At 42.6% G+C, this 23,156-nt stretch overlaps 1 protein-coding gene across 2 annotated transcripts in view; it reads right to left on the bottom strand.

The window, feature by feature from the left end:
* The window catches only part of LOC149452237 (uncharacterized), an 81,558-nt gene extending 58,755 nt beyond the window's left edge, over positions 1-22,803 (bottom strand). For both annotated transcript variants that reach the window (XM_089689615.1, XM_089689614.1), the window contains exons 1-7: positions 22,677-22,803; positions 15,973-16,803; positions 14,089-14,202; positions 9,371-9,430; positions 8,174-8,315; positions 3,538-3,606; positions 36-110 (exon numbers count right to left, since the gene is read on the bottom strand). In XM_089689615.1, the coding sequence (XP_089545741.1) occupies positions 36-110; positions 3,538-3,606; positions 8,174-8,315; positions 9,371-9,430; positions 14,089-14,202; positions 15,973-16,794 (1,282 nt within the window). In that variant the 5' untranslated portion in view covers positions 16,795-16,803; positions 22,677-22,803. The remainder of the gene's footprint in view (positions 1-35; positions 111-3,537; positions 3,607-8,173; positions 8,316-9,370; positions 9,431-14,088; positions 14,203-15,972; positions 16,804-22,676) is intronic.
* Positions 22,804-23,156: the final 353 nt, after the last annotated feature.

The raw sequence follows: 23,156 nt of genomic DNA, 5'->3' as shown, positions 1-23,156 counted from the left end.
CTAGTACTCCCAGTACATAAATTTTTGAGGCTCACCCGGAATACACGGCATGGTGGGCAGCAACACCTTTTTTCTTTTCCGACCCACTGGTGCCGCTCCTGGACTGTGACCTGAAATGACACATACATAGGGTTGTACTCATGACTTACCAAAGGTGATTTCAGTACTGTAACATCACATCTAAGTGTAAGATCGCCTTTAGTAGCTTCTTACAAAAATCCCCCAGTTCAATTCCAGATCCCATAAATAGTTCATATGAGCGGTCCTCCTTTTAAAATGCTGCTTCTGCTTTCCTGTAGATATGTAGCCGTGGAGGGTCTTCTCCACAGAAGCCCCTTGATTGCCCCACTGTCCTGGTGTTTGCAGGACAGGCTGGACACTACAAGTGTGCGCCCCCTAGCGGTCGGTACTCAAACTGTGCCCATGTACAGGGCACTCTCTCCTTCAACAGCTGCATCAGTTGAGCTCAGCGGCTGCAATTAGATAAGAAGAGAGCACATTGCGCGTGAACGCAGTTTGAATTGGAGGAGGATTGGGGGGGGCCAGTCACTTCTGTGCCCCCCCCCCCCACACCCCTAACTGCATATTTTAAGTGGATTTCTGGGCCCACTACCCCCCGCCCAAAAAATTTAAAGTCAGCAGCTACAAATACTGTAGCTGCTGACTTGCAATATTAGGGCACTTACCTGTCCAGGGATCCAGCAGTGTCCTCACTCTGAGCTGATTCTTCAATCGGGTGTAGGGTGCTGGCGCCGCCATCTTGACTAAGGGAAACTGGCCGTAAAGTCTTGCGGCTTCACAGCTGGTTCCCTGTTTGTGAATGGACTGTGTTCCTCTAGGACCCGTGAAGTGTCCCCAAACTGAGCCGAAAGTGGAAGTGGGTACCTGTCAAAACCACATACCCACCTTCCCTTCCCCCCCAAAATGTGCCAAATGTGGCAGCGGGGGGGGGGATAGATAAGTGGAGCTTCCACTTCTGGGTGGAACTCTACTTTAAAGGAAAGCAGGAGCAGCATTTTAAAATAAGGACCTGTTTATGGGATCTGGAATTGCATAGGGGGATTTTTGACTGATGTGAATGTACAATATATATGTAAAGCGCTGCGTAAATTGGCGGCGCTATATAAGTACCTGAAATAAAATAAATAAAATACATTTTTGTAAAAAGTAACTAAAGGTGAACTTACACTTTAAAGTATACGTATTGGCGAAAACCTTTTTTTGTTTTTTTAGTTTAAGATAAAGCAGAAACCGCGTTTGTCTATGTAAACCAGTTAAATGTACGTAAAGATCACAATTTATTTTTTGTTTTGGATGGCATACGGAAGTGTTGTGAGTTTATTTTTGCTGTCCGTGACCAATATGGAAGATATCTCTTCCCTTCCTGTTTGGGAGACACAACAGGAAGTGAGTGGAAATCTCCTCTTATACAGTTGACATCAGAACAGATTAGCCTTTGGAAGATTTCAACTCTATTCCTGTTCTGGTGACAACTGTAAAAGTTTGGATTTCCCATCACTTTCTGTCTCGTGACACCAGGACAAATAGAGACGGTGGATATTCCCAGCAGTCAGCAATAAGAACTCCCAATGCATGTATGTTTCACGTAGTGTTTTAATAAAGGGCAGGGGACTTTATTGATAAGCAGACCTTGCATTTTGATGGAAGGTCGATTTTTATACCTTTTATGAGCAAAGGTCATTGAAGTCTAGATGCCCAGACCAAATTTAGCAGCGTCATAATTGTAGATTAACCGATTCCTGTCCGCTCTATAGCAGATATACTGCTACAGGGCGCCACGGTGCGCACAATCACGTATATATACGTGAGTTTGCATTTCCTGGTAGGGGGTGCACGCGCACCCTATCCGCGCCGCCACTCGCAGCCGTCAATCACCAGGTTCCGGCCAGTAATTACTCGCCGACGCCCGGTGATTTCCAACAATCACCAATGGGGAGTAGGACTGTTTTGTTTACTAACAGTCCTCCTCCCTGTCAGCTTGGGCACACTGCTCTGGATGGCTGTGCACAGCACAGCCATCCAGAGCAGTGTGCTTACAGTGAAGCACCAGCACACACGTTCCCCTAGTAAAACACTCCCTGCACATAGTTAACCTCTGATCGCCCCTTGTTAACCCCTTCCTGCCCAGGGCCATTAGTACAGTGGCAGTGCATTTTTTAGCACTTATCACTGTATTGGTGTAACTGGGGATATCAGTGTCACCAAGTCAGTTCCCCCCAGTGTCAGAATATCTGCTGCAGTCCCGCTGTAAGTCGCTGATCACCGCCATTACTAGTAGAAAAAAAAATTCCAGTATATATACCGTCATTTGTAGATGCTATAATTTTCACATAAACCAATTAATTTATACGTATTGGGATTCTTTTTAGCAAAGACATGGAGCAGAATACAGTAGTCTTTTTTTTTTATAGCGCAAAAATAAAAAATGCACAGGCAATCAAATACCACCGAAAGAAAGTTCAGTTCGTGGGAAAAGAAGGACGTAAAATTTCATTTGGGTGCAGCATTGCATGACCGCGCAATTGTCATTTAAAGTAACACAGCGCTGTAACGCAAAAAATGGCCTGGTCAGGAAGGGGGGGGGGGGGTTGAGTTAAATCCTCTGGAAGGCAAGTGGTTAATGAAAAAAGAAAACTTTGTCCACCTACATCATTTTACATTTATAAACAGATTTTTTTTAACCCCTTCATGTTGGCATTACGCATATAAGTGGCAGTGATAAAGCGATGTGCTGTCACATACAGTATATGTGTTGTTTTTTTGTGCTGGGCTAGAGTTTGTGCCCCCAGGATTGTGACTGCGCTGCCACCGGCAGTTCGTAAAATGACGATCAGGAGCCAGTAATATGGGCTCTTGAGCATGTGATAACTGTGACAGCCAATCACAGCGATCACATGATCAGGAAGCCCATAAAACACCTCTGGCAGGAAGGTGGTTAAACATGGTATTGCACTATAACATGTTTGTAAACAAATACATATATGGTAACCTAATTGGCTGTCATAGTGAGCACCTGATCAAGAACCACATTGACTGGTTCCCATTTGTTCGTGTATACCAGCTGCTGTCAGTAACTGGGCGGTCGTCTTTTAAAAGCATAAATTAATGCTTTCTTGGCATAGGGGCCGTTACTAAGAACAGTAATATACAGGTTATGGACATCAAGGGTATAAACTCAGTTATCTCGTGTAGTTGGGGCTTTTGAATCCAAGTATAGTCCAACAATTTATCCTTCTAATCAAGTAGAAGCATTTTTTTGGTTACTGTCAATGGGTAAAGATTTGGAAATGGGTATAATCAAGCTCGGTTTTGGTGAACACAGTGAATGTAAATGCTCGAAGAAAGCACAGTTTATTATTGAAGGGTCTCGGCACTTGGCAGAAGTCACCGAGTTTTGGCCAATCGCATCTCACATCTATAGCAGGCCAAACCCCAAACAATTCATTCATCAATCTTTTTTCCTGACGGCATTTGGGACTTACAGACATTTCTTCCCAACATCTGGGATTTCTGTACCTTGTGAGTTCACTTCCAGAAGCTTAAAGAAATGGTCGTCTGTTATATCGGCATCCTCTTCGAAATCATCTGCAACACAAACAAAACGTCAAAACCAGCCATGCTCCTCATACAATTTCTTTTGTATATACGGAAACACACAACATGCCTGAAAAAAAATGAACACAAACCTCCAACACGACTAATATAGCTGCAGAAATTAAATGTGCATTTCTTAACGTACTGTTATGTCATAGGGGGTGGTGTAGGGGTTGAGTCAGGGGCGAACTGACAACTCATGGGGCCCCTGGGCAATAGGGGATCATGGGGCCCCTGGGCAATAGGGGATCATGGGGCCCCTGTATCCTCGCCCACACTCAAACTACACTCAAAAAAGCCTATGAAAGGTACCAGGGGCATCTCATGGGGCCTGTATTAAAGGTAGTTATTAAGAGGTTGTCAAATGAATTATCATGTCACCCAAGGTTTGGTCTCCATTCAGTAGCCAAAAGAGGCATTCAAAAAAGGGGATTTGTGAAAAGAAATTCACAGAAAAAGCGGCTACATTATGAACAGAACGTGACACTCAGAAAAATTTCCAAAAATTATGCTTTATTACACATATATAAATATGACATATGGGCATTCGCCCTGGTTTACCATCACCATCATGGTGTGAGATCAGTCTCTTATTTTCTTGATAAAACATATCCTAGGTTGGGAGGACAGAACGAATTTATTAGTGAGTTATTGGAGTTTGCATTAAAACATAACTTTTTTCAATTTAACAATACTTTTTATCAACAAACTAGAGGTACCAGTATGGGAGCACCGTGGGCTCCAGCCTACGCATGTCTCCACTTGGGGTTTTGGGAGGAGCAGGTTGTCTTCAGATCATCAAGATTTCTTGCTAATGTCCAGATCTGGTTAAGATATATAGATGATGTGTTCCTTGTGTGGCGAGGAACATCTGAGGAATTAAAACTATTTTTGGGAGAGTTAAATCAGAACTCCTTCAACATTGGACTCACGTATATATTTGATGAAAGATGTATTTCTTTTCTGGATCTGGAGATTAGACTTGAGAATGGAAGACTCCTTACAAAGACATATAGAAAACCTACTGCTGCCAACATCCTACTAGAGGCAAGAAGCTATCATCCACGTTCACTGATTTCAGGGATTCCAGTGGGACAGTTTTTGAGATGTCGGAGAAATTGCTCAAACATCAATGACTTTAGAATGGAGGCTCAGGAACTCTATAGAAGATTTAGAGAAAGGGGATATTCCCACTCCCAAATTAGAAATGCTCGGAGACGGGCATATCAAACTGACCGCAAGGACTTATTATCTCCTAAAAAGGATATAAAGGCTAAACCGAGTGATCAACCTGTTAGAATGATAACCCAATTTGGAGCCCAATGGCAAGATGTAAAATTGATATTAGAAAAACATTGGAAGATTCTAACTCAATGTCCTAGGTTGAGTAAGATTGTAGGTGAGCGCCCCCAGATGGTAGCAAGAAGAGCACCAAATCTTGGTGACCTCCTTATTCATTCAGATTATCAACCATTAAAACAAACAACATGGTTAAAATCACGTACCAAGGGGATGTTTAAATGTGGAAAATGTCAAATCTGCAAATATGTGGATCGTACGGATTCCTTTTATGACTCAGGAAATAACACTCATTATGAGATTCAGAGTCTCATAAACTGCTCCACAGTGAGAGTATTATATATCTTAACCTGTCCCTGTAAAAAGATGTATGTTGGTAAGACTAAAAGACAACTCAAAGTACGAATAGGTGAACATCTTAGAGATATTAGATCAAATGACCCTGACAGTAATCTTGCCCAACATTATGCCAAATATCATGGAGGTAAACTGGACGGTACAAAAGTAAAAGGTTTCTATGCACTGCACTTCCCACAAAGGAGAGGTGATTTTGATAGAGAACTGCTTAAAAAGGAGAAACACTGGATATATAAACTTGATACACTGTACCCTAAGGGGTTAAATGTGGAATGTGACCTCCAAGTGTTTTTGGAAAAATAGGTTTTTAGGACTATATACCTGCTTATTGCCATGCGTTGGGCAATTTATGGCATTTTTTTGTCTTTATGAAGGGTTGGACTTTAGATTAAATAACCCCAAAATAAACCTATATATATTGGGAATATTAACAAAAATATGGATGATCTTATGGTATGAGCTTCTATATAGCTCTAAAAAATGTAAAAGGATTTATTGTCTGGTTAATTGTCCCTTAGTACCTCCTCTTTTTGAACAATAACCACACCATAGGATGGTTGCCTGAGAATTGAGGTATTTTTGTTGAAATAACCCTTATGAGAACTCTCAGGTTATATAGCCATCTTGTGGTGTCTTTTGGTAATTTACATTGTCTCCTAAAAAACCTGATTCAATGAATAGAATTGTTGATTCTCTGATTTATATCGCCATCTTCTGGTTAAAATATGATAAAAGCCTTAATTGACTGGTATATTTAATTCATGATCTTTTGATCAATATATGCATTGTCAAAATTGCCAAGCCTCTCCCCTCTCTGTGGTCTCCAGCTGTCTGTCTTTTTAATTATATTTAACAAAGACCAGCAGCTGTGCTAAGTATTTAGCCCCCTTTTTTTCTTCCATTAGGAACAATTGCAGGTTAGCTTTTTTGCATAAATGGGTGGGTCTTTACCCACTATAAATAGGAAATTGAAATGCAGTTGTTTCATTGGTCCTGACGAAGCTGAGTGAGATACGCCCATCGGCGAAACGCGTTGACGTCATACGTCAGATACGTCACTTCCGGTCATGCGCATTAGGTGGAACGCACGCTGACCCACAAGGAGGAAGCCATCTTCACATGCCATGAGGCAAGTGTGAGCAGCACAAGCGCCAAGAAGGGGCTGGAACCCGCGGTATATCGGCGGATGTCAGCGGTGGTTCCTAGGCCTTTTTGGCCGTGTATGGCAGTACCCATGAAGGACATCTCTTTCATTCCTAATACCCACAGCACAGGTGGTGAGTGGACTGTTACTGGACATTAGATATATGGTCCTCTGTGATCTATATGACACCTATATATCTTATTGAGTGGAAACTCTGTCAGTGACTTCCCACATATCATTTATCTCACTACAGGATGGGGACATCATGGTGCGTTGTGTAGGATACAGGATATACCACATATATTTCAACAGGCAGAAGATCCTTTGGGATATGTCCTGTTTTCCCTACGAAAGGTGGTGTGTAGTCCACATATAGTGGTGAAGATACCATTTCAAGCAGAGTGTTGCTTTTTGCATCTTTTCTTCCACCCTGGGAATAAACGGGGCATATTTTCATTCAAGAGCTCTAGGATACAGCTGTTTATATTACAGATGAATGGGCCCCAACCACGTGTGCTGGCACAGGAATGTATTGCATCATATATTTGACATTTATGTCTCCCTCCATACAGGCCTAGGCTTGGTGTTCTCTTTTTGACGCATATTGTGCTTGCTGCTTTGCATACATGTGATATTTATATCCATAGTACAATTTTTGGATTCCCTGACTGGGATTCACCATAATGGTATTGTTCTATTTATAATATTCAATATTATGGTATGCCTATGGTATAATATTTGGATACACCTCTTTTGGGAAGTGTTCACCTTTGTGTCTGTGCTACAGGGACATTAGACTCTTGCAGTCATTTTTTCTGTTGCACATGCATTTAGACCGGTCTTGGTGTCATTTTATATGGTTTTAGGTCTGTGTGTTATTGTCTCATACTGAGGTGATGGTAAACCAGGGCGAATGCCCATATGTCATATTTATATATGTGTAATAAAGCATAATTTTTGGAAATTTTTCTGAGTGTCACGTTCTGTTCATAATGTAGCCGCTTTTTCTGTGAATTTCTTTTCACAAATCCCCTTTTTTGAATGCATCTCATGGGGCCCCCTACTGACCCCGGGGCCCTTGGGCAGCGCACGAGTGCCTGAATGGTCAGTCCATCCCTGGGTTGTGTACATCTTTCCTTCCTTTGTTTATTATGGTCAGGACGAAAACAGGCCATACTCTGTTAGATTTCTTTTGTTCAGTCTGCAGGCTGAATGAAAGAAATAGAACAGATTCCTCCAACACAACAATCAGTGCGGATGGATAAAATACCCCTTTCATATTATATGTTTACAGAAATCAGATGAGTCATCAGAACAATAACTCCTCTCTCATTAGATGGCTCAGTCTGAGGTTTCAAATCAGGCAAAGGGAGCTGCAAAGGAAGCTGCTATGCTGTCTTTTTAGCTAACCCAGAGTGCTCAGGAAACACTTTGTCAGGTATTTTTATACCTGACAAAAAAAATTTTAACTTAAACTTTTCTTAGTTACTGAAAAAAAGTTGACCTAAAACAATTATAATGTATGTATAACAAAAACATTTTATCAGGTTTTAGGAGGGGAGGTATCTCCGTCAGTTTGAAATTTCTGTTGTCTCCATTGGGAAGATTCACCCTTTGAGGTAGCCAGCTATCTCCGGCGCATCTGAGATCTGGTTTATACCCGCCCTGTGAATCCAAACAGCATCTGGAGGGTAACAACTTTTTATGAAACAATCCTACAATGTAGCAAGCCAGAAATACAGGCATCGCCAGTGTCACCTATGAAGTCCTCTACTTGGTCCTCCTTAGTTTCATTGGGGTCACTGAGGATTTCTTTCTTGTAAAGCTCTTCATTTTCTTCTATGTAATTCCATTCTTCTCTAGTGAAGAACACAGCAACGTCCTGATAGCGTACCGGAATCTGAAACATGGAGAACAGCGATTGACAGTGATCAGCTAAATCACAGTCTGCCGCCACTGCTCGCTAACAGAGGAGAAATAGTGGCCTCTCATTGCATAGTTTTTCAAGGAGAAAAACTGATACAAACTAGAAAGCATTACATACATCTCACTTTCTTTTTACAAATTGGGCACAAAAAGAATGACAAGGCATCCGTCTGTACAGCACATACACGGTATGTGGCGACTATATAGAGCTCCTTTATGGTTCTTTCATTAAGGTCACCAGTCTGGATAAAACAACTTTTTTTCTATTTCAAAAAGAGGAAACAGCCATTGGTATCCTGCAGGAAGATAACCATCACATTCACTACCCGTGTCCATAAAATACTATTCCCAGCACAGACACATTCCTGTAAATGGCTATTCAGTATTGCTGGATGGCATAGTGACCACAGGCTGGGAATCGTAGAGAATCCAAGTGAAGAGATGTCACCAGCACATCAAGGATTCCTCAAAATGGGTCCAAAGCTTTATTTCGTGGTCACATGGTAAACAAAAGGCAACGTTTCGGAGCCACGAAGGGCCCCTTCATCGGGTAAGTGACTTGGTCCTTGGTGTGCTGGAGACATTTCTTCACTACCCGTGTCCATGTCCCCTGTTGGAGAACCTACTGAACCATCATGGTTGTCACCTCCAGAAAAGTCAAGACATAATACCCATGGACTTTTTTGGAGGTAATCAGACACATAAATGTAAAATATACAAGTGAACAGCTTTATTACAACATATAAGCAACGAAAATGGTTAAAAGCAAGATAAGCACCTAAAGTTACAATTTTGTGATCTTACTTGTACAGTATACTTTACATATATGTGTCCGCGTACCTTCAAAAAGTCCATTGGGCATTGTGTCTTGACTTTTCTGGAAGTATTTAAGGATGGAGGTATATATGCTAAGTGATCCATCATGGTTTCACCTGTTATTGTAAACATAGAGGAGGAGCGGTTCTGATGGTTCCACCTAACACAATATGTAGTCAGAACTACGCCCATCTGCCTGGTCTACTCTCTCACCTGTCCTTCCTTCTGATAGAACTTGCTGAGATCTTCATTCTTCTTCACCAGCTTCAAATCCTGCAAGGGGTATAAAGAATGGGGAACTCACCCAGCAGTCTCAAAGTACAGTCAAAGAACAGATTTCAGGGTACATCAAACTCTCCTACAGTATTTACTTCATATAACATTCTCAGCCTTGGATTTATACCATACAGCCAAAAGTATGTGGACTCCCCCCAACTGCCTGACATCTGGAGTTTCCAGTGAAAAGTACTGTTAATACTACAGCATGCAAAGATATTTTAGATGATTTTGCACTCCACCCTTGTGGTAACAGTTTAGGGATGACCATTTTCTGTTGTGTCACCATGACTGTGCCCCTGAGCACAAAACCAGCTCCACAGAGACATGGTTTGACAAGTTTGGTGTGAAGGAACTCGAGTGTCCTGCACAGAGCTCTGACCTCAACCCTGCTGAACATCTTTGGAATGAAATGAAACACAAACTGTGAGCAAGGTTTTCTCATTCAGCATCAGTACCTGACCTCAGAAATGGACACAAAGTCCTGCAGACACTTCAAAATCTTATTATAAGCATTTCTAGAAGAGTGGAGCTGAACAGGTGAGCAAATCCATAATTATGGCCACAAACTAGAATAAGAAGTTCAACATTCCCATATAGGTGACCTCATATGGCCAGGATTTCTTAGGGCTTGTTCACACTTGCTAAAAATATTGACGCCTAACAAACTCCCCTATAGCATTAATACGCGTTAATAGGTGCGTTTGATGAGTTTTAAAATTGCTCACCCAAATGCCCTATGCACGTTTGCGGTAACTGCACCACAAATGCCTTTCATTAAGTGTAATGTACTAACATGTTTGTGGAGCGTTACCATGGACTTGAATGGAAGGAGCTGAAATGCTTCAACTCCTTTAAAACTGGACATGAAGTGTCAATTTTGAAGCGAAGCGACGATAACACTTCATGTTTTGATAATGTGAACATCACTGTGTGTTGTCCATATTATCAACTGCATAGGCCCCTCAATCACTTGCTTTCAATGCCAGTGAGAACCAGGCCTTAGACTTTTGCTCATACAGTGCATGTAAGCCAAATTATTCTTTGGCTGCCTTGAAAAACAGATGTCATCATAGTTACATAGTTAGTCTGGCTGAAAAAATACAAAAGTCCATCCAGTTCAACCATAGAAACAAAAAAAGTTATAATCCTACACCCACAGTTGATCCAGAGGAAGGCAAAAAAAAAAAACAGCAAAGCATGATCCAATTTGCTCCTGCTGGGAAAAAAATTCCTTCCTGACCCCCTGAAAGGCAATCGGACATTCCTTGGATCAACTTTACCTATAAATGTTATATCCAGTTATATTCTGTGTATCCAAGAAAGAATCCAGGACTTTTTTGAAGCAATCCACTGAGCTGGCCAGAACCAACTCCTTATGTATTATACATGGAGATCACATCCCCCCCTTATGCATTATACATGGAGATCATATCCCCCCCTTATGCATTATACATGGAGATCATATCCCCCCTTATGTATTATACATGGAGATCATATCCCCCCTTATGTATTATACATGGAGATCATATCCCCCTTATGTATTATACATGGTGATCATATCCCCCCTTATGCATTATACATGGAGATCATATCCCCCCTTATGTATTATACATGGAGATCATATCCCCCCTTATGTATTATACATGGAGATCATATCCCCCTTATGTATTATACATGGTGATCATATCCCCCCTTATGCATTATACATGGAGATCATATCCCCCCTTATGTATTATACATGGAGATCATATCCCCCTTATGTATTATACATGGTGATCATATCCCCCCTTATGTATTATACATGGAGATCATATCCCCCCTTATGTATTATACATGGTGATCATAGCCCCCTTATGTATTATACATGGTGATCATATCCCCCTTATGTATTATACATGGAGATCATATCCCCCTTATGTATTATACATGGAGATCATAGCCCCCTTATGTATTATACATGGAGATCATATCCCCCTTATGTATTATACATGGAGATCATATCCCCCCCTTATGTATTATACACGGAGATCATATCCCCCCTTATGTATTATACACGGAGATCATATCCCCCCTTATGTATTATACACGGAGATCATATCCCCCCTTATGTATTATACACGGAGATCATATCCCCCCTTATGTATTATACACGGAGATCATATCCCCCCCTTATGTATTATACATGGAGATCATATCCCCCTTATGTATTATACATGGAGATCATATCCCCCCTTATGTATTATACACGGAGATCATATCCCCCCTTATGTATTATACACGGAGATCATATCCCCCCTTATGTATTATACACGGAGATCATATCCCCCCTTATGTATTATACACGGAGATCATATCCCCCCTTATGTATTATACACGGAGATCATATCCCCCCTTATGTATTATACACGGAGATCATATCCCCCCTTATGTATTATACACGGAGATCATATCCCCCCTTATGTATTATACATGGAGATTATTTCCCCCCTTATGTATTATACATGGGGATCATATCCCCCCCTTATGTATTATACATGGAGATCATATCCCCCTTATGTATTATACATGGAGATCATATCCCCCTTATGTATTATACATGGAGATCATATCCCCCTTATGTATTATACATGGAGATCATATCCCCCTTATGTATTATACATGGAGATCATATCCCCCCTTATGTATTATACATGGAGATCATATCCCCCCTTATGTATTACACATAGAGATCATATCCCCCCTTATGTATTATACATGGAGATCATATTCCCCCTTATGTATTATACATGTAGATCATATCCCCCCTTATGTATTATACATGGAGATCATATCCCCCCTTATGTATTATACATGGAGATCATATCCCCCTTATGTATTATACATGGAGATCATATCCCCCTTATGTATTATACATGGTGATCATATCCCCCTTTTGTATTATACATGGAGATCATATCCCCCATTAATCTCCTCTTCTCAAGAGAGAATAAATTCAGTTCCTCTAATCTTTCCTCATAGCTGATCTCCTCCATGCCTCTTATCAGTTTGGTTGCCCTTCTCTGTACTTTCTCCACTTCCCCAATGTCCTTTTTATGAATTGGTGCCCAAAACTGAACTGCATATTCCAGATGAGGTCTTACTAATAATTTATACAGGGATATCTCTCTCTCTGGATCTCTGGAATCTATACCTCTTTTAATACAAGAGAGGATTTTGCTCGCTTTAGAACCCGCAGCTTGGCATTGCATGCCATTATTAAGCTTGTGATCTACCAGAACTCCCAGATCCTTCTCCACAATATATTCCCCCAGTTGTACCCCCCTGGAAATCCCCCCTGATCATCCCCCGTGGAAACCTCCCTGGAAAGAAGTCAATGCAGGAAATATTTTGGTATCACATCCCAGGGAAACGGGGAAAAAAAAAAACAACAAAAAAAACTCCTGATGAAGCTTGTTGGCCCACCAGCATTCTGGTTGCTGGGATGACTTGCATGTGGCTCACTCCTCTGGCAGTGTGTTAGGCCAAGGGGTGTGTAATGGTAAGAATCATCTTTGAGAATTAGAAGCAGGAAGCGGAATGATATGGCTCTCAATGTAATCATCGCTATATATTCATCCCATAGTTAGGAACTCAGTTTAGAGTTCAAAAGTGAACTTTGCACACATTTCTTGATAGTGTGGCATGACATGTAAAAGCCATCACCAACACAGACCCCACTAGACTAGAAACAATATATTTAAATGATTTTATGGGTTATCCTCTCACTGTAAAAAATAAAATATTTTCATAGATCTAGTCATGGACCTCTCCTACTCCTAATGCACTTTAAAGAGAACCTGTCTAAAGGTTAAAATGGGCAGCACAGTGGCTAAATGGTTAGTGCTTCCGCCTGGCAGTACTAGGGTCATTGGTTCAAATCCCAACCACTGCACCACCTGCCTGGAGTTTGCATGTTTTCCCTGTGTCTGCGTGGGTTTCCTCTGGGTACTCCGGTTTCCTCCCACACTCCAAATGCTGTTAGGTTAATTGGCTCCTGTCTAAATTGTCCCTAGTATGTGTATGTATGAATGTAAGTTAGGGACCTTAGATTGTACGCCCCTTGAGGGTTAGGGACTGATGTGAATGTACAATATATATGTACAGCGCTGCGTAAATTGACGGCGCTATATAAGTACCTGAAATAAATAAAAAATAAATAAAAAAATAAAGATATATGCAAAAAGGTAATGATATAGAATATGGAGGGGATAGGGAAAAAAAATGCAGAGATTTCCACATTCTGGAAAAAGTATTCAGACAAGGTGAGTTGGGACTGGATCTGACCAGGGTTAGTGACCTTCTTAAAGAGACTACTGTTTACTCCCACAAGGCCTGCTGAGAAGAATGGAGAGCAATTTATTATCTGCAGGTTGGAGAGGCCCCTACATTGGAGTAGTGATGGGTCTGAGTCTGAGTGGGGTCCTGTCCTTGGGCAGAAGAGGCATTCTGTTTTGGGAGAAGCATCTTAGGTGTGACCTCAAGTTATACCAATCGGATATGTACTTCAGCTAGGTGCCATACTAATATGACCCATATTACCACCATAGGACAACAGAATAAGAAATATGAGTGAAAAGGCCTTACTGTACATATCTGTCGGTCCCAGTCCTCACCTCTCCAGCCACAAGACACACGATCTCCACAATCTGACTCAGCAGTTTCCTGGTCCGCTGCCTCTTGTAACTGCCCATATGTGGTGCTTCAGTCATGTGTCTCAAGAGCGCCACCTGTCAGGAAGGGAAAGGCACAACATGAGCTCATATCTGCACTGATCTTCTGTAGGCTGCCATCTTTTCTAACACTGGTAGAGCTTCAAGGAAACGAGATTAAAGTGGTAAACTCTAACAATAAACGTCTCTTATTTGTTCTTCTAAATATACCATTGAAAGAATATTTATGTTATGAAATGCCTTTTGATTCTTCCTGAAATCCATTCAGCTAGTAACTCCCTCTGCTGCATTGAATTCTCAAGCAATATCATCAGCCCTGCATCGTTCTCCCCTATTGCACTACAGAACCCCCAATGTTATTGAGAGGAGGAGATAGGGGGGTGCTCTGTAGTCCTAACACACGTTCTGTCCTAGTGTGACAACACTGCTACTCCAAAGGTGCAGTACAGCAAGTGAGCATTGTCACACTAGGACAAGAAGTGTGTTACTGGCAGGATCTCCAGGTACAATACAGGGGAAAGAGCCAAAACTACAACTATGGACTGATAAACTGCAATATATTACATTTCTATTCGTTGGTTCAGGTTCACTTCAGAAATAACTGCATTGAAAAGTGGAAATAATTAAGATTGGTTATTTCCTAGAACAGTGGTCTCCAAACAGCCAGTGACCCTTTGGTTATCTCTTTTGGCCCTTGGGGCACTATTCTTCCCACTGACACCAACGTTGGGGCATAATTTCTGCCACAGATACAAACAATGAGCCACTATTTCTCCTGCTAAAACCAATGATGGGGCACTATTCCTCCCACTGACAGAAAAGATGGGGCACTATTCCTCCCACTGACACCAATGATGGGGCACTATTCCTCCCACTGACACTAATGATGGGACATTATTCCTCCCACTGACATTAATAATGGGACTCTATTCCTCCCACTGACACCAATGATGGGGCTGTATTCCTCCCACTGACATTAATGATAGGTCACTATTCCTCCTACTGACACCAATGATGGGACTCTATTCCTCCCACTAATACCAATGATGGGGCACTATTCCTCCCACTGACACCAATGATGGGGCTGTATTCCTCCCACTGACATTAATGATAGGGCTGTATTCCTCCTACTGACACCAATGATGGGGCACTATTCCGCCCACTGATACCAATGATGGGGCTGTATTCCTCCCACTGACATTAATGATGGGGCTGTATTCCTCCCACTGACATTAATGACAGGGCTGTATTCCTCCCACTGACACCAATGATGGGGCTCTATTCCTCCCACTGACACCAATGATGGGGCTCTATTCCTCCCACTGACACCAATGATGGGGCTGTATTCCTCCCACTAACACCAATGATGTGGCACTACACCCCCCCCCAAACACACCTTCCCTCAATACCAAAGATTGCGCATTGTTTACTCTCACGGACCTCAAGATATTTTCTACTCCCACTGGCCCCAGTTTGGCCCCCGTAAACTCCGAAAGACACTAAACTAGCCCTTTGTTTAGAAAGTATGGAGGCCCCTGTTCTGGATCAATACTTTCAAGTTTGTCTGAAGTTGTCCATAAATAAGCTGTGTACTCACCAGTTTGGCCTGTAGGATACATAATGTTTTCTTGTTTCTCAGGGAACATTTGAAGAAGAAGCATCCTTCTGAACCCAAGATATTTTCTACTCCCACTGGCCACAGTTTGGCCCCGTAAAGTCCGAAAGACACTAAACTAGCCCTTTGTTTACAAAGTATGGAGACCCTTGTTCTGGATCAATACTTTCAAGCTCCTCTGAAGTTGTCCATAAAATAAGCTGTGTACTCACCAGTTTGGCCTGTAGGATACATAACGTTTTCTTGTTTCTCAGGGAACATTTGGAGAAGAAGTATCCTTCCGGTGTCTCGGGGGAGGTGTGAGGTTCAGACTCCTGCTTAAGAGGTTCATGTTGGGTGACACGATAATCCTCTGAGGAGGAGCCATGTTGCAATGTGGAAGACACTTGATGATGGTCCTTTATGATCGCTTCCTGTTCTACGTTGGGTAACTCCTGAACGCATTTAAATCTGCTGTTAAAATACATGTGGTCCAGCTGCACCTTCCAGTCTTCGCCATAAAAATTGAACTCGTATTCAGGCCATTGGATGCCTCTGTCATAGGTATTCCAGCGAGGAACGCTGACAGAGCAAGACTGGATGGTCACCATAGTCAGGTCAGTCTGTGTGCCCATCTCTGTCCGTAGGATGTGTATGGTGGAGGTGCCGGCGTCCACCTGGGACCAACGGTCTTTTTTCCCAGTCTTCCTCTCTTCCAGGCGCTGCTTCTTCTTCTGAGGAACGTGTTTTATGGCGACTTCCACCACGTTCCCAGGAAAGACTGTGGGCACAGCATCCGGTTTGAGGACCACTTTGGTCCCCTGCGACATGTAACAATCAGGAACAAAGTGGGCCGAGCACATGCGGTAAGAACCCATTTTCGAAGACAAGATTTTCTCTGCAAAGTCATCAATGTCGTCATAGTACTGACCGGTCTGCTGAAGCCACAGCTTTATCCGGCTGAGATCTCTGGGAAACACATGCAATGTTATGCCAGGGGAAAAGCAGTTCTTTCCCATGAAGTGCGGGCAGGATCGGAAGATACATTTTGGCATGGCTTCCACCTGCAGACAAAATCTGATTATTATACGCAGCAGCTGCTATATTACAAAAATAGCTCAATCATCATCCATTCCATATACAGAACTAGTAAAATATATTTTTGTTTTAGCTATGATCTTATATACAGTAGGTGATAGGTGAGAAGATTGGTCTTGGAAGGGTTAGAAGCCCCGTCAGGTTTTTATTGCTGTATGGATCTCCACCAAGAAGGTTCACCCTCTCTATTCCTCCTGGTCACCACTGACATTGAGAAAGTGTTAAGACATGCAAAATTTTCAGTTGTCACCAGAACAGGAATAGAGGGAAAATCTCTCAAATGAGGAGACCTGTTTAGGTGACAACTGTCTAATAAAGGATTTCTCCTTACTATGGAGGCATTTCCTCCCACTTCCTGTTATGTCCCCAGAAGAGGACGTGAAGGGAACTATCCCCAGTGGGAAAGAGCCAACAAAACCTAATTGTTCCCAGCTGTATCCAAAGCTAACCTAACATTTTTTTTGGACACACGTTAAAGAGTCCTTGGTTTCACTTTCATTTTATAACATCAGCATTGTAATAGCAATACAAACAATAGTTGTTTTTGGAGATCCAATGTAAACTTACTTTAACCACTTGCTGCCTTGCTAACGGGGGGCACAGGCAGGCACCGAGATGTACCCATACATCGTGATGCACTACCTGGTTCTCGAGCACGCTTGTGCACGCCCCTGCTGATCTGTGCTGTGATTGGACACAGCACAAGTTTGTCAGAAGGTTGCAGCCAATGATTTTGGCACAGATTTTGGCAATCATAGCACAGAGTTCTGTGTTTTCAAACACACAGAACACTGATCTGGCTGTTTCTTCTCACTGAAATCAACTCTGAGTTCAGGGATAAAAAAAACAGAGACATTTGTGAGTACAAAAACGGCACAGATTACACACATTACACTTGCTAGGCACACAATTAACCTCCTTGATTGTCCTCCTAATCACCCCTGTCGCCCAGCTAGTGTCATTAGTACAGTGTACAGTATTATCACTGATCACTGTATTAGTGTCACTAGCAATGTCAGTGTCAGTTAGTGTCCCCCCCAGCCAGTGTCTGTTAACACCAAATTGCCCGCAACACTATCACAGTCCCACTATAATTCGCTGATCACCACTATTATTAGTTTAGTGTCTATAGCTGTGTAAATTCCAGTATATAGACCATGGTTTGTAGACGCTGTAACTTTCACACAAACAATTAACCCTCATTGGGATTCTTTTTTTTTACCAAAGACATGTAGCAGATTACGTTTGTGGATATGTTTTAAACAGAAAGTAGAAAAAATAAATAATTAATATATATATATATATACATATATATATAAAAAAAATCTATTTTTGATCTCTTTTTGTTTATATAAGAAAAAAATATCACCAAAAGAAAGTTCTATTTGTGTGAAAAAAAAATTATATAATTTTCATTTGGGTACGTTGCACGACCGAGTAATTGCTAGTTAACCACTAGCCTACAGGGCACTTCCTGCCCAGGCCAATTTCCAGCTTTCAGCGCTGTCACACTTTGAATGACAATTGCGCAGTCATGCAACACTTTATCCATATGAAATGTTAATAATTTTTTTGTGACAGATAGAGCTTTATTTTGATGGTACTTAATCACCTCTGCGTTTTTTATTTTTTCTTAAACAAACCAAAAACCACTGAAAATTTTGAAAAAAAAAAAAAGTTTTTTCTTAGTTTTTGTTATAAAATTTTGTAAATAAGTGATTTTTCTTCTTCACTGATGTGCGCTAATGAGGCTGCAGTGATGGGCACTGATGAGGAGGCACTGGTAGGTGGCACTGATGGGCATCGACAGGCATCACTGATGGGCACTGAAAGGCAGCACTCATACATGGCACTTATAGGTGGCACTGACTGGCACTGTTAGGCGGCACTGATAGACAGCACTGACGGGCACTGATAGGCGGCACTGATGGGTGACACTGAAAGGTTGTTTGTGGCGTTTGCTTTTATCAATTGGCCTGCCCAGATGGGCACTGATATGTGGCATTGATGTGGCACTGCTGGGCACTGAAATGTGGCACTGGCAGGTGGCATGGATGAGCACTGACAGCTGGCACTGATGGACCCTGACAGGTGGCACTGCTGGGGCTACACAGATCATCAGGGCACACTGATCACCAGTGCTCTGATGATCAGTGTACATGTCCCCTCCGCGGAATGCCGATTACCGGCTTTCCTCTCCTCTGTCAGCGTGACACCTCGTGAGGAGAGAAATGCCGATAACCGGCATTTCCCTCTTTACATGTGATCAGCTGTGATTGGACACAGCTGATCACATGACCGAGCCGACATCTTTGGCTCTTTCCGTTGATCGGTGATCCGCTGTGTCTGAGGGACAGAGCGAACCGCCAATCGCTGCACGCTCCCGGAGCCGCGCATGCGCGGTTAGAATGGGAGGACTATAATATGATGTCCTCCCAGAACTATATGGCGGGCAGGAGGCGGTTAAAATCCTGCAGCTTCTCTTCTATATTTTGTTTTAATTTCTTTAGACTACATATCCCATGGTACCTTTGTGTCCGCAAGCAGTGATTCCTGTACTGACTCTGCCTCCTGAACCTCCTCTTCCTCTTAGCACCTCTGTAGTTCAGAAGCCAGGCTCTGTGAAATGTGTGACACAGCAGTGCCTACTCACAAGGCATAGTGAACATGTGTCATAGAAATAGTAAATGTGTGGAGAACTTCACAAAGTAAGTTTAAAAAACGTATTTTTGTTATTTTGTGGTGTTTGCTTTTATCAATCGGCCCGTTTACTATTTATATGACACTCCAACATAACAATGGTAACTGTTTAAAAAATGGAGGTAGATTAAGTCCTCATGCACATGGGATGTTTTTACAGCGGCTGTTTTTGGCTTTTGACGTTTTTTTCTACAGCTAGTAAACCCCCCAGCATGTTATCCTATGTGTCCATACACACACAGACTGTAATCAGAGTTTTTTGGCTGGGACGTTTTTTGGCTGGAAAAAAAACCCAGGACTAGTGGGTTTCCAGAGGAGTTTTTTTTAGCTGTAAAAACGCTCTAACGCATCAAAACGCGGTAAAACTCCACAAACCGGTGTTTTTGGACTTTTTTTGACAGAAAACAATTGGGGGGGTCAACAAAAATGCAAAAAAACACAAACGCAGCTAAACGCTGCAAAACGCTAATGCAAAAACGCTTAAAAAAAGCACAAAAACTCAGGTTTTTAATTTGACTTTACCCAGCTAACGTTACCAGCGTTATCAAAACACCCTAAATCCCGGTTCATATATATGCAAATTTGATGCGTTTTGAACCGTATCCAATTCGCATGACATGTGGACCTACAGCCTTTTCATTGGGTGGCATTGAGATCCAATCCAAAAAGTAGGCAACGCATTTCGGGGGGTCCAAGAGCACAACCAAACAAGCTGCTGAAAACCCTATAATTCATACTGGAAAAAATACCATTCTAGGTCCAGTTCACTTTTGGTTTGTTCACATTGTAGTCAGTCAAGCCCTGATGAAGGGGGAGCTCTTGGACCCCGAATCGCGTTGGATACTTCTTGGATTGTATCCTTGACTTTTAATGCAATAAAAGTTGCATCTGGACTTCTTAGCAGTGGTGTGGCGCTTCAATTTCAATTCTCGCTACATTACACTACAAGCCAGGGAGACTGTGGAGATCCTCTGGGGTGTAAAAGCCGCCTACCCAGGATCCAGATCATTTACACCAACATCAGTACCTTAAGGTTACCCTACGGGTCCAGAATTATCTTTACACTTTCCTCAAAAATCAAGACAAGGGCAGGGTCTGTACTGGACGTGAGGATGCCACAGACAGTCTACCGCCGGACCATGGGAGAGCGCCCCCTGCTGGGGACCGGTGGATTAGGTAAGTAAATCTGCTTCTCCTCTCCCTTAGACAAAACAGGCAATTAACCCTTGCAGTGAGGGGAAAGCAATCCATTTTTTTTCTGCTCAGAGCTGGGCTTTAGGAAACTTATATACACACAGGCCCGGACCAAGGGGGTGCTGGGGTGGGCTGTGCGTTCTCAGATTTTAGTTATGAACCCCCCGATCTCTTAAGAGTGCATCCATTAATCCATGATACTTTATGGGGACAATTGGCAAAGGAGGGGGGACTCTGATAGGAGCATTTGATGTAAGGGGGCACTCTGAAGGGGGAAAATGATGTAAGGGGCACTCTGATGGGGACAGTTAATGTAAGGGGGCACTCTGATGGGGGAAAATTATGTAAGGGGGCATTCTGATTCGTACAGTTAATGTAAGAGGGCACTCTGATGGGGGAAAATGATGTAAGGGGGCACTCTGATGGGGACAGTTGATGTAAGGGGGCACTCTGATGGGGGAAAATGATGTAAGGGGGCACTCTGATGGGGACAGTTAATGTAAGGGGGCACTCTGATGGGGACAGTTAGTGTAAGGAGGCACTCTGATAGGAGCATTTGATGTAAGGGGGCACTCTGATAGGAGCATTTGATGTAAGGGGGCATTCTGATGGGGGAAAATGATGTACGGGGGCACTCTGATGGGGACAGTTAATGTAAGGGGGCACTCTGATGGGGGAAAATGATGTAAGGGGGGCATTCTGATTCGGACAGTTAATGTAAGGGGGCACTCTGATGGGGACAGTTAGTGTAAGGGGGCACTCTGATAGGAGCATTTGATATAAGGGGGCACTCTGATGGAGGAAAATGATTTAAGGGGGCATTCTGATGGGGACAGTTAATGTAAGGGGGCACTCTGATGGGGACAGTTAGTGTAAGGGGGCACTCTGATAGGAGCATTTGATGTAAGGGGGCACTCTGATGGGGTAAAATGATGTAAGGGGGCACTCTGATGGGGACAGTTAATGTAAGGGGGCACTCTGATGAGGACAGTTAATGTAAGGGGGCACTCTGAGGAGGGAAGCAATAGATGTAGGGGGGAACTCTGATGAGGACAGTTGATGTAAATGGGCACTATAATGGGGACAACTGATATAAAAGTGGACTCTTATAAAACCCCTGATGTAAGGGGGAACTCTGATAAAGATTCCTGATGTAAGCAGGACCTCTGACAGGACCACCAGGTGGCACAGATTCTGTTTAATCATCTCAATCTAATGACAGCCTGATACATACTAGCATTCCCTGTTCACTCCTGAACCACCCCTGCACTGCCTGTCACACATTACTTCTGGGTTCTCTAGGTTCAGTGGTACAGAAGTGTGCCAAGTGAAAAGGGAATACTGATTCCCTGCATCTCTGTCACACTATTGACATTATGCCCCCCTATTTTTTTTTTTTTTTACTGCTCCCCCAGATCAGATCAGATCCCTGTATACACACAATGCAAGACATACTGAAGAATACATTTTGTGTTCACATACATTGTAGCAAAATGTCAAAAACGAAATCTCTTTATTTTGCATTACAACCCATATCTGTCTGTCATGTACATTGCATGCCGCAAACATGCTGACATTCGCCAAGGAACATCCGAAGTATATATGAGCAGAAAAGAAGCATGCTGGGATATGTAGTACCACGGCAGTAAGGAATCGCAGGCAGGGCATGCTGGAAGTTCTAATTCTATAGCAAGCTTACTACACTTGTTCTGCAGATAGCAGGGCGGGCTGGTAGTTGTAGTCCACAAGCCCACAGTGTGCACAGCTGACTGATGATGATGGGAGTTGTAGTTCCACAGCACCCCTAAACCAAAGACTATCCATGCCATGTGTGCGGCAGGCCATGCTGAGACTTGTAGTGCCCCGGGCTGATGGAAGAGAATGCACACACATATACAGGCTGGTACAACACGGTGAATGATGCCATTGGCCTCATACATGATACCTGATTGTTGTAGCAGATCCACAGTCCCCCACACACAGGAAGTTCAAGTTGTAGAGACAACAGAGACTGCGACTGGCTGGGAGATGACAAGCCGCATCACTTCCTACTTCCATCACGCGGGATTCTGGGAAGTGCAGTTTTTCAGTCCGTTAGCTGGATTGCAATTCTCTGCTGAAAGATAAATTCCAGGTTAGGATTATTATTATACAGGATTTATAGAGCGCCAACAGTTTGCTCAGCGCTTTACAAAATAAAGGGAGACAATACAGTTCAATACAAGAGGGTTAGGAGGGCCCTGATCCTGGGAGCTTACAATCTAAGAGAATTACATTTATATTGCAAAATATGCAAAAAAAAAATTGCAGTTGATTAAAAATGACGTCTTTTAAATACCAAATCTCCCCCAACAACACACATGGTAACCAGTGAACAATCATACTGTAATACTGAAATATCTCACCATTGGAATGTACAATTTGT

The sequence above is a fragment of the Staurois parvus genome, unplaced genomic scaffold (assembly GCF_062004578.1).
Source record: "Staurois parvus isolate SC_StPar_1 unplaced genomic scaffold, SC_StPar_1.0 ptg000487l, whole genome shotgun sequence".
Classification (NCBI taxonomy): Eukaryota; Metazoa; Chordata; class Amphibia; order Anura; family Ranidae; genus Staurois; species Staurois parvus.
Note: the sequence above shows the minus strand (reverse complement) of the source record. Positions and strands in the feature narration are given on the sequence as shown.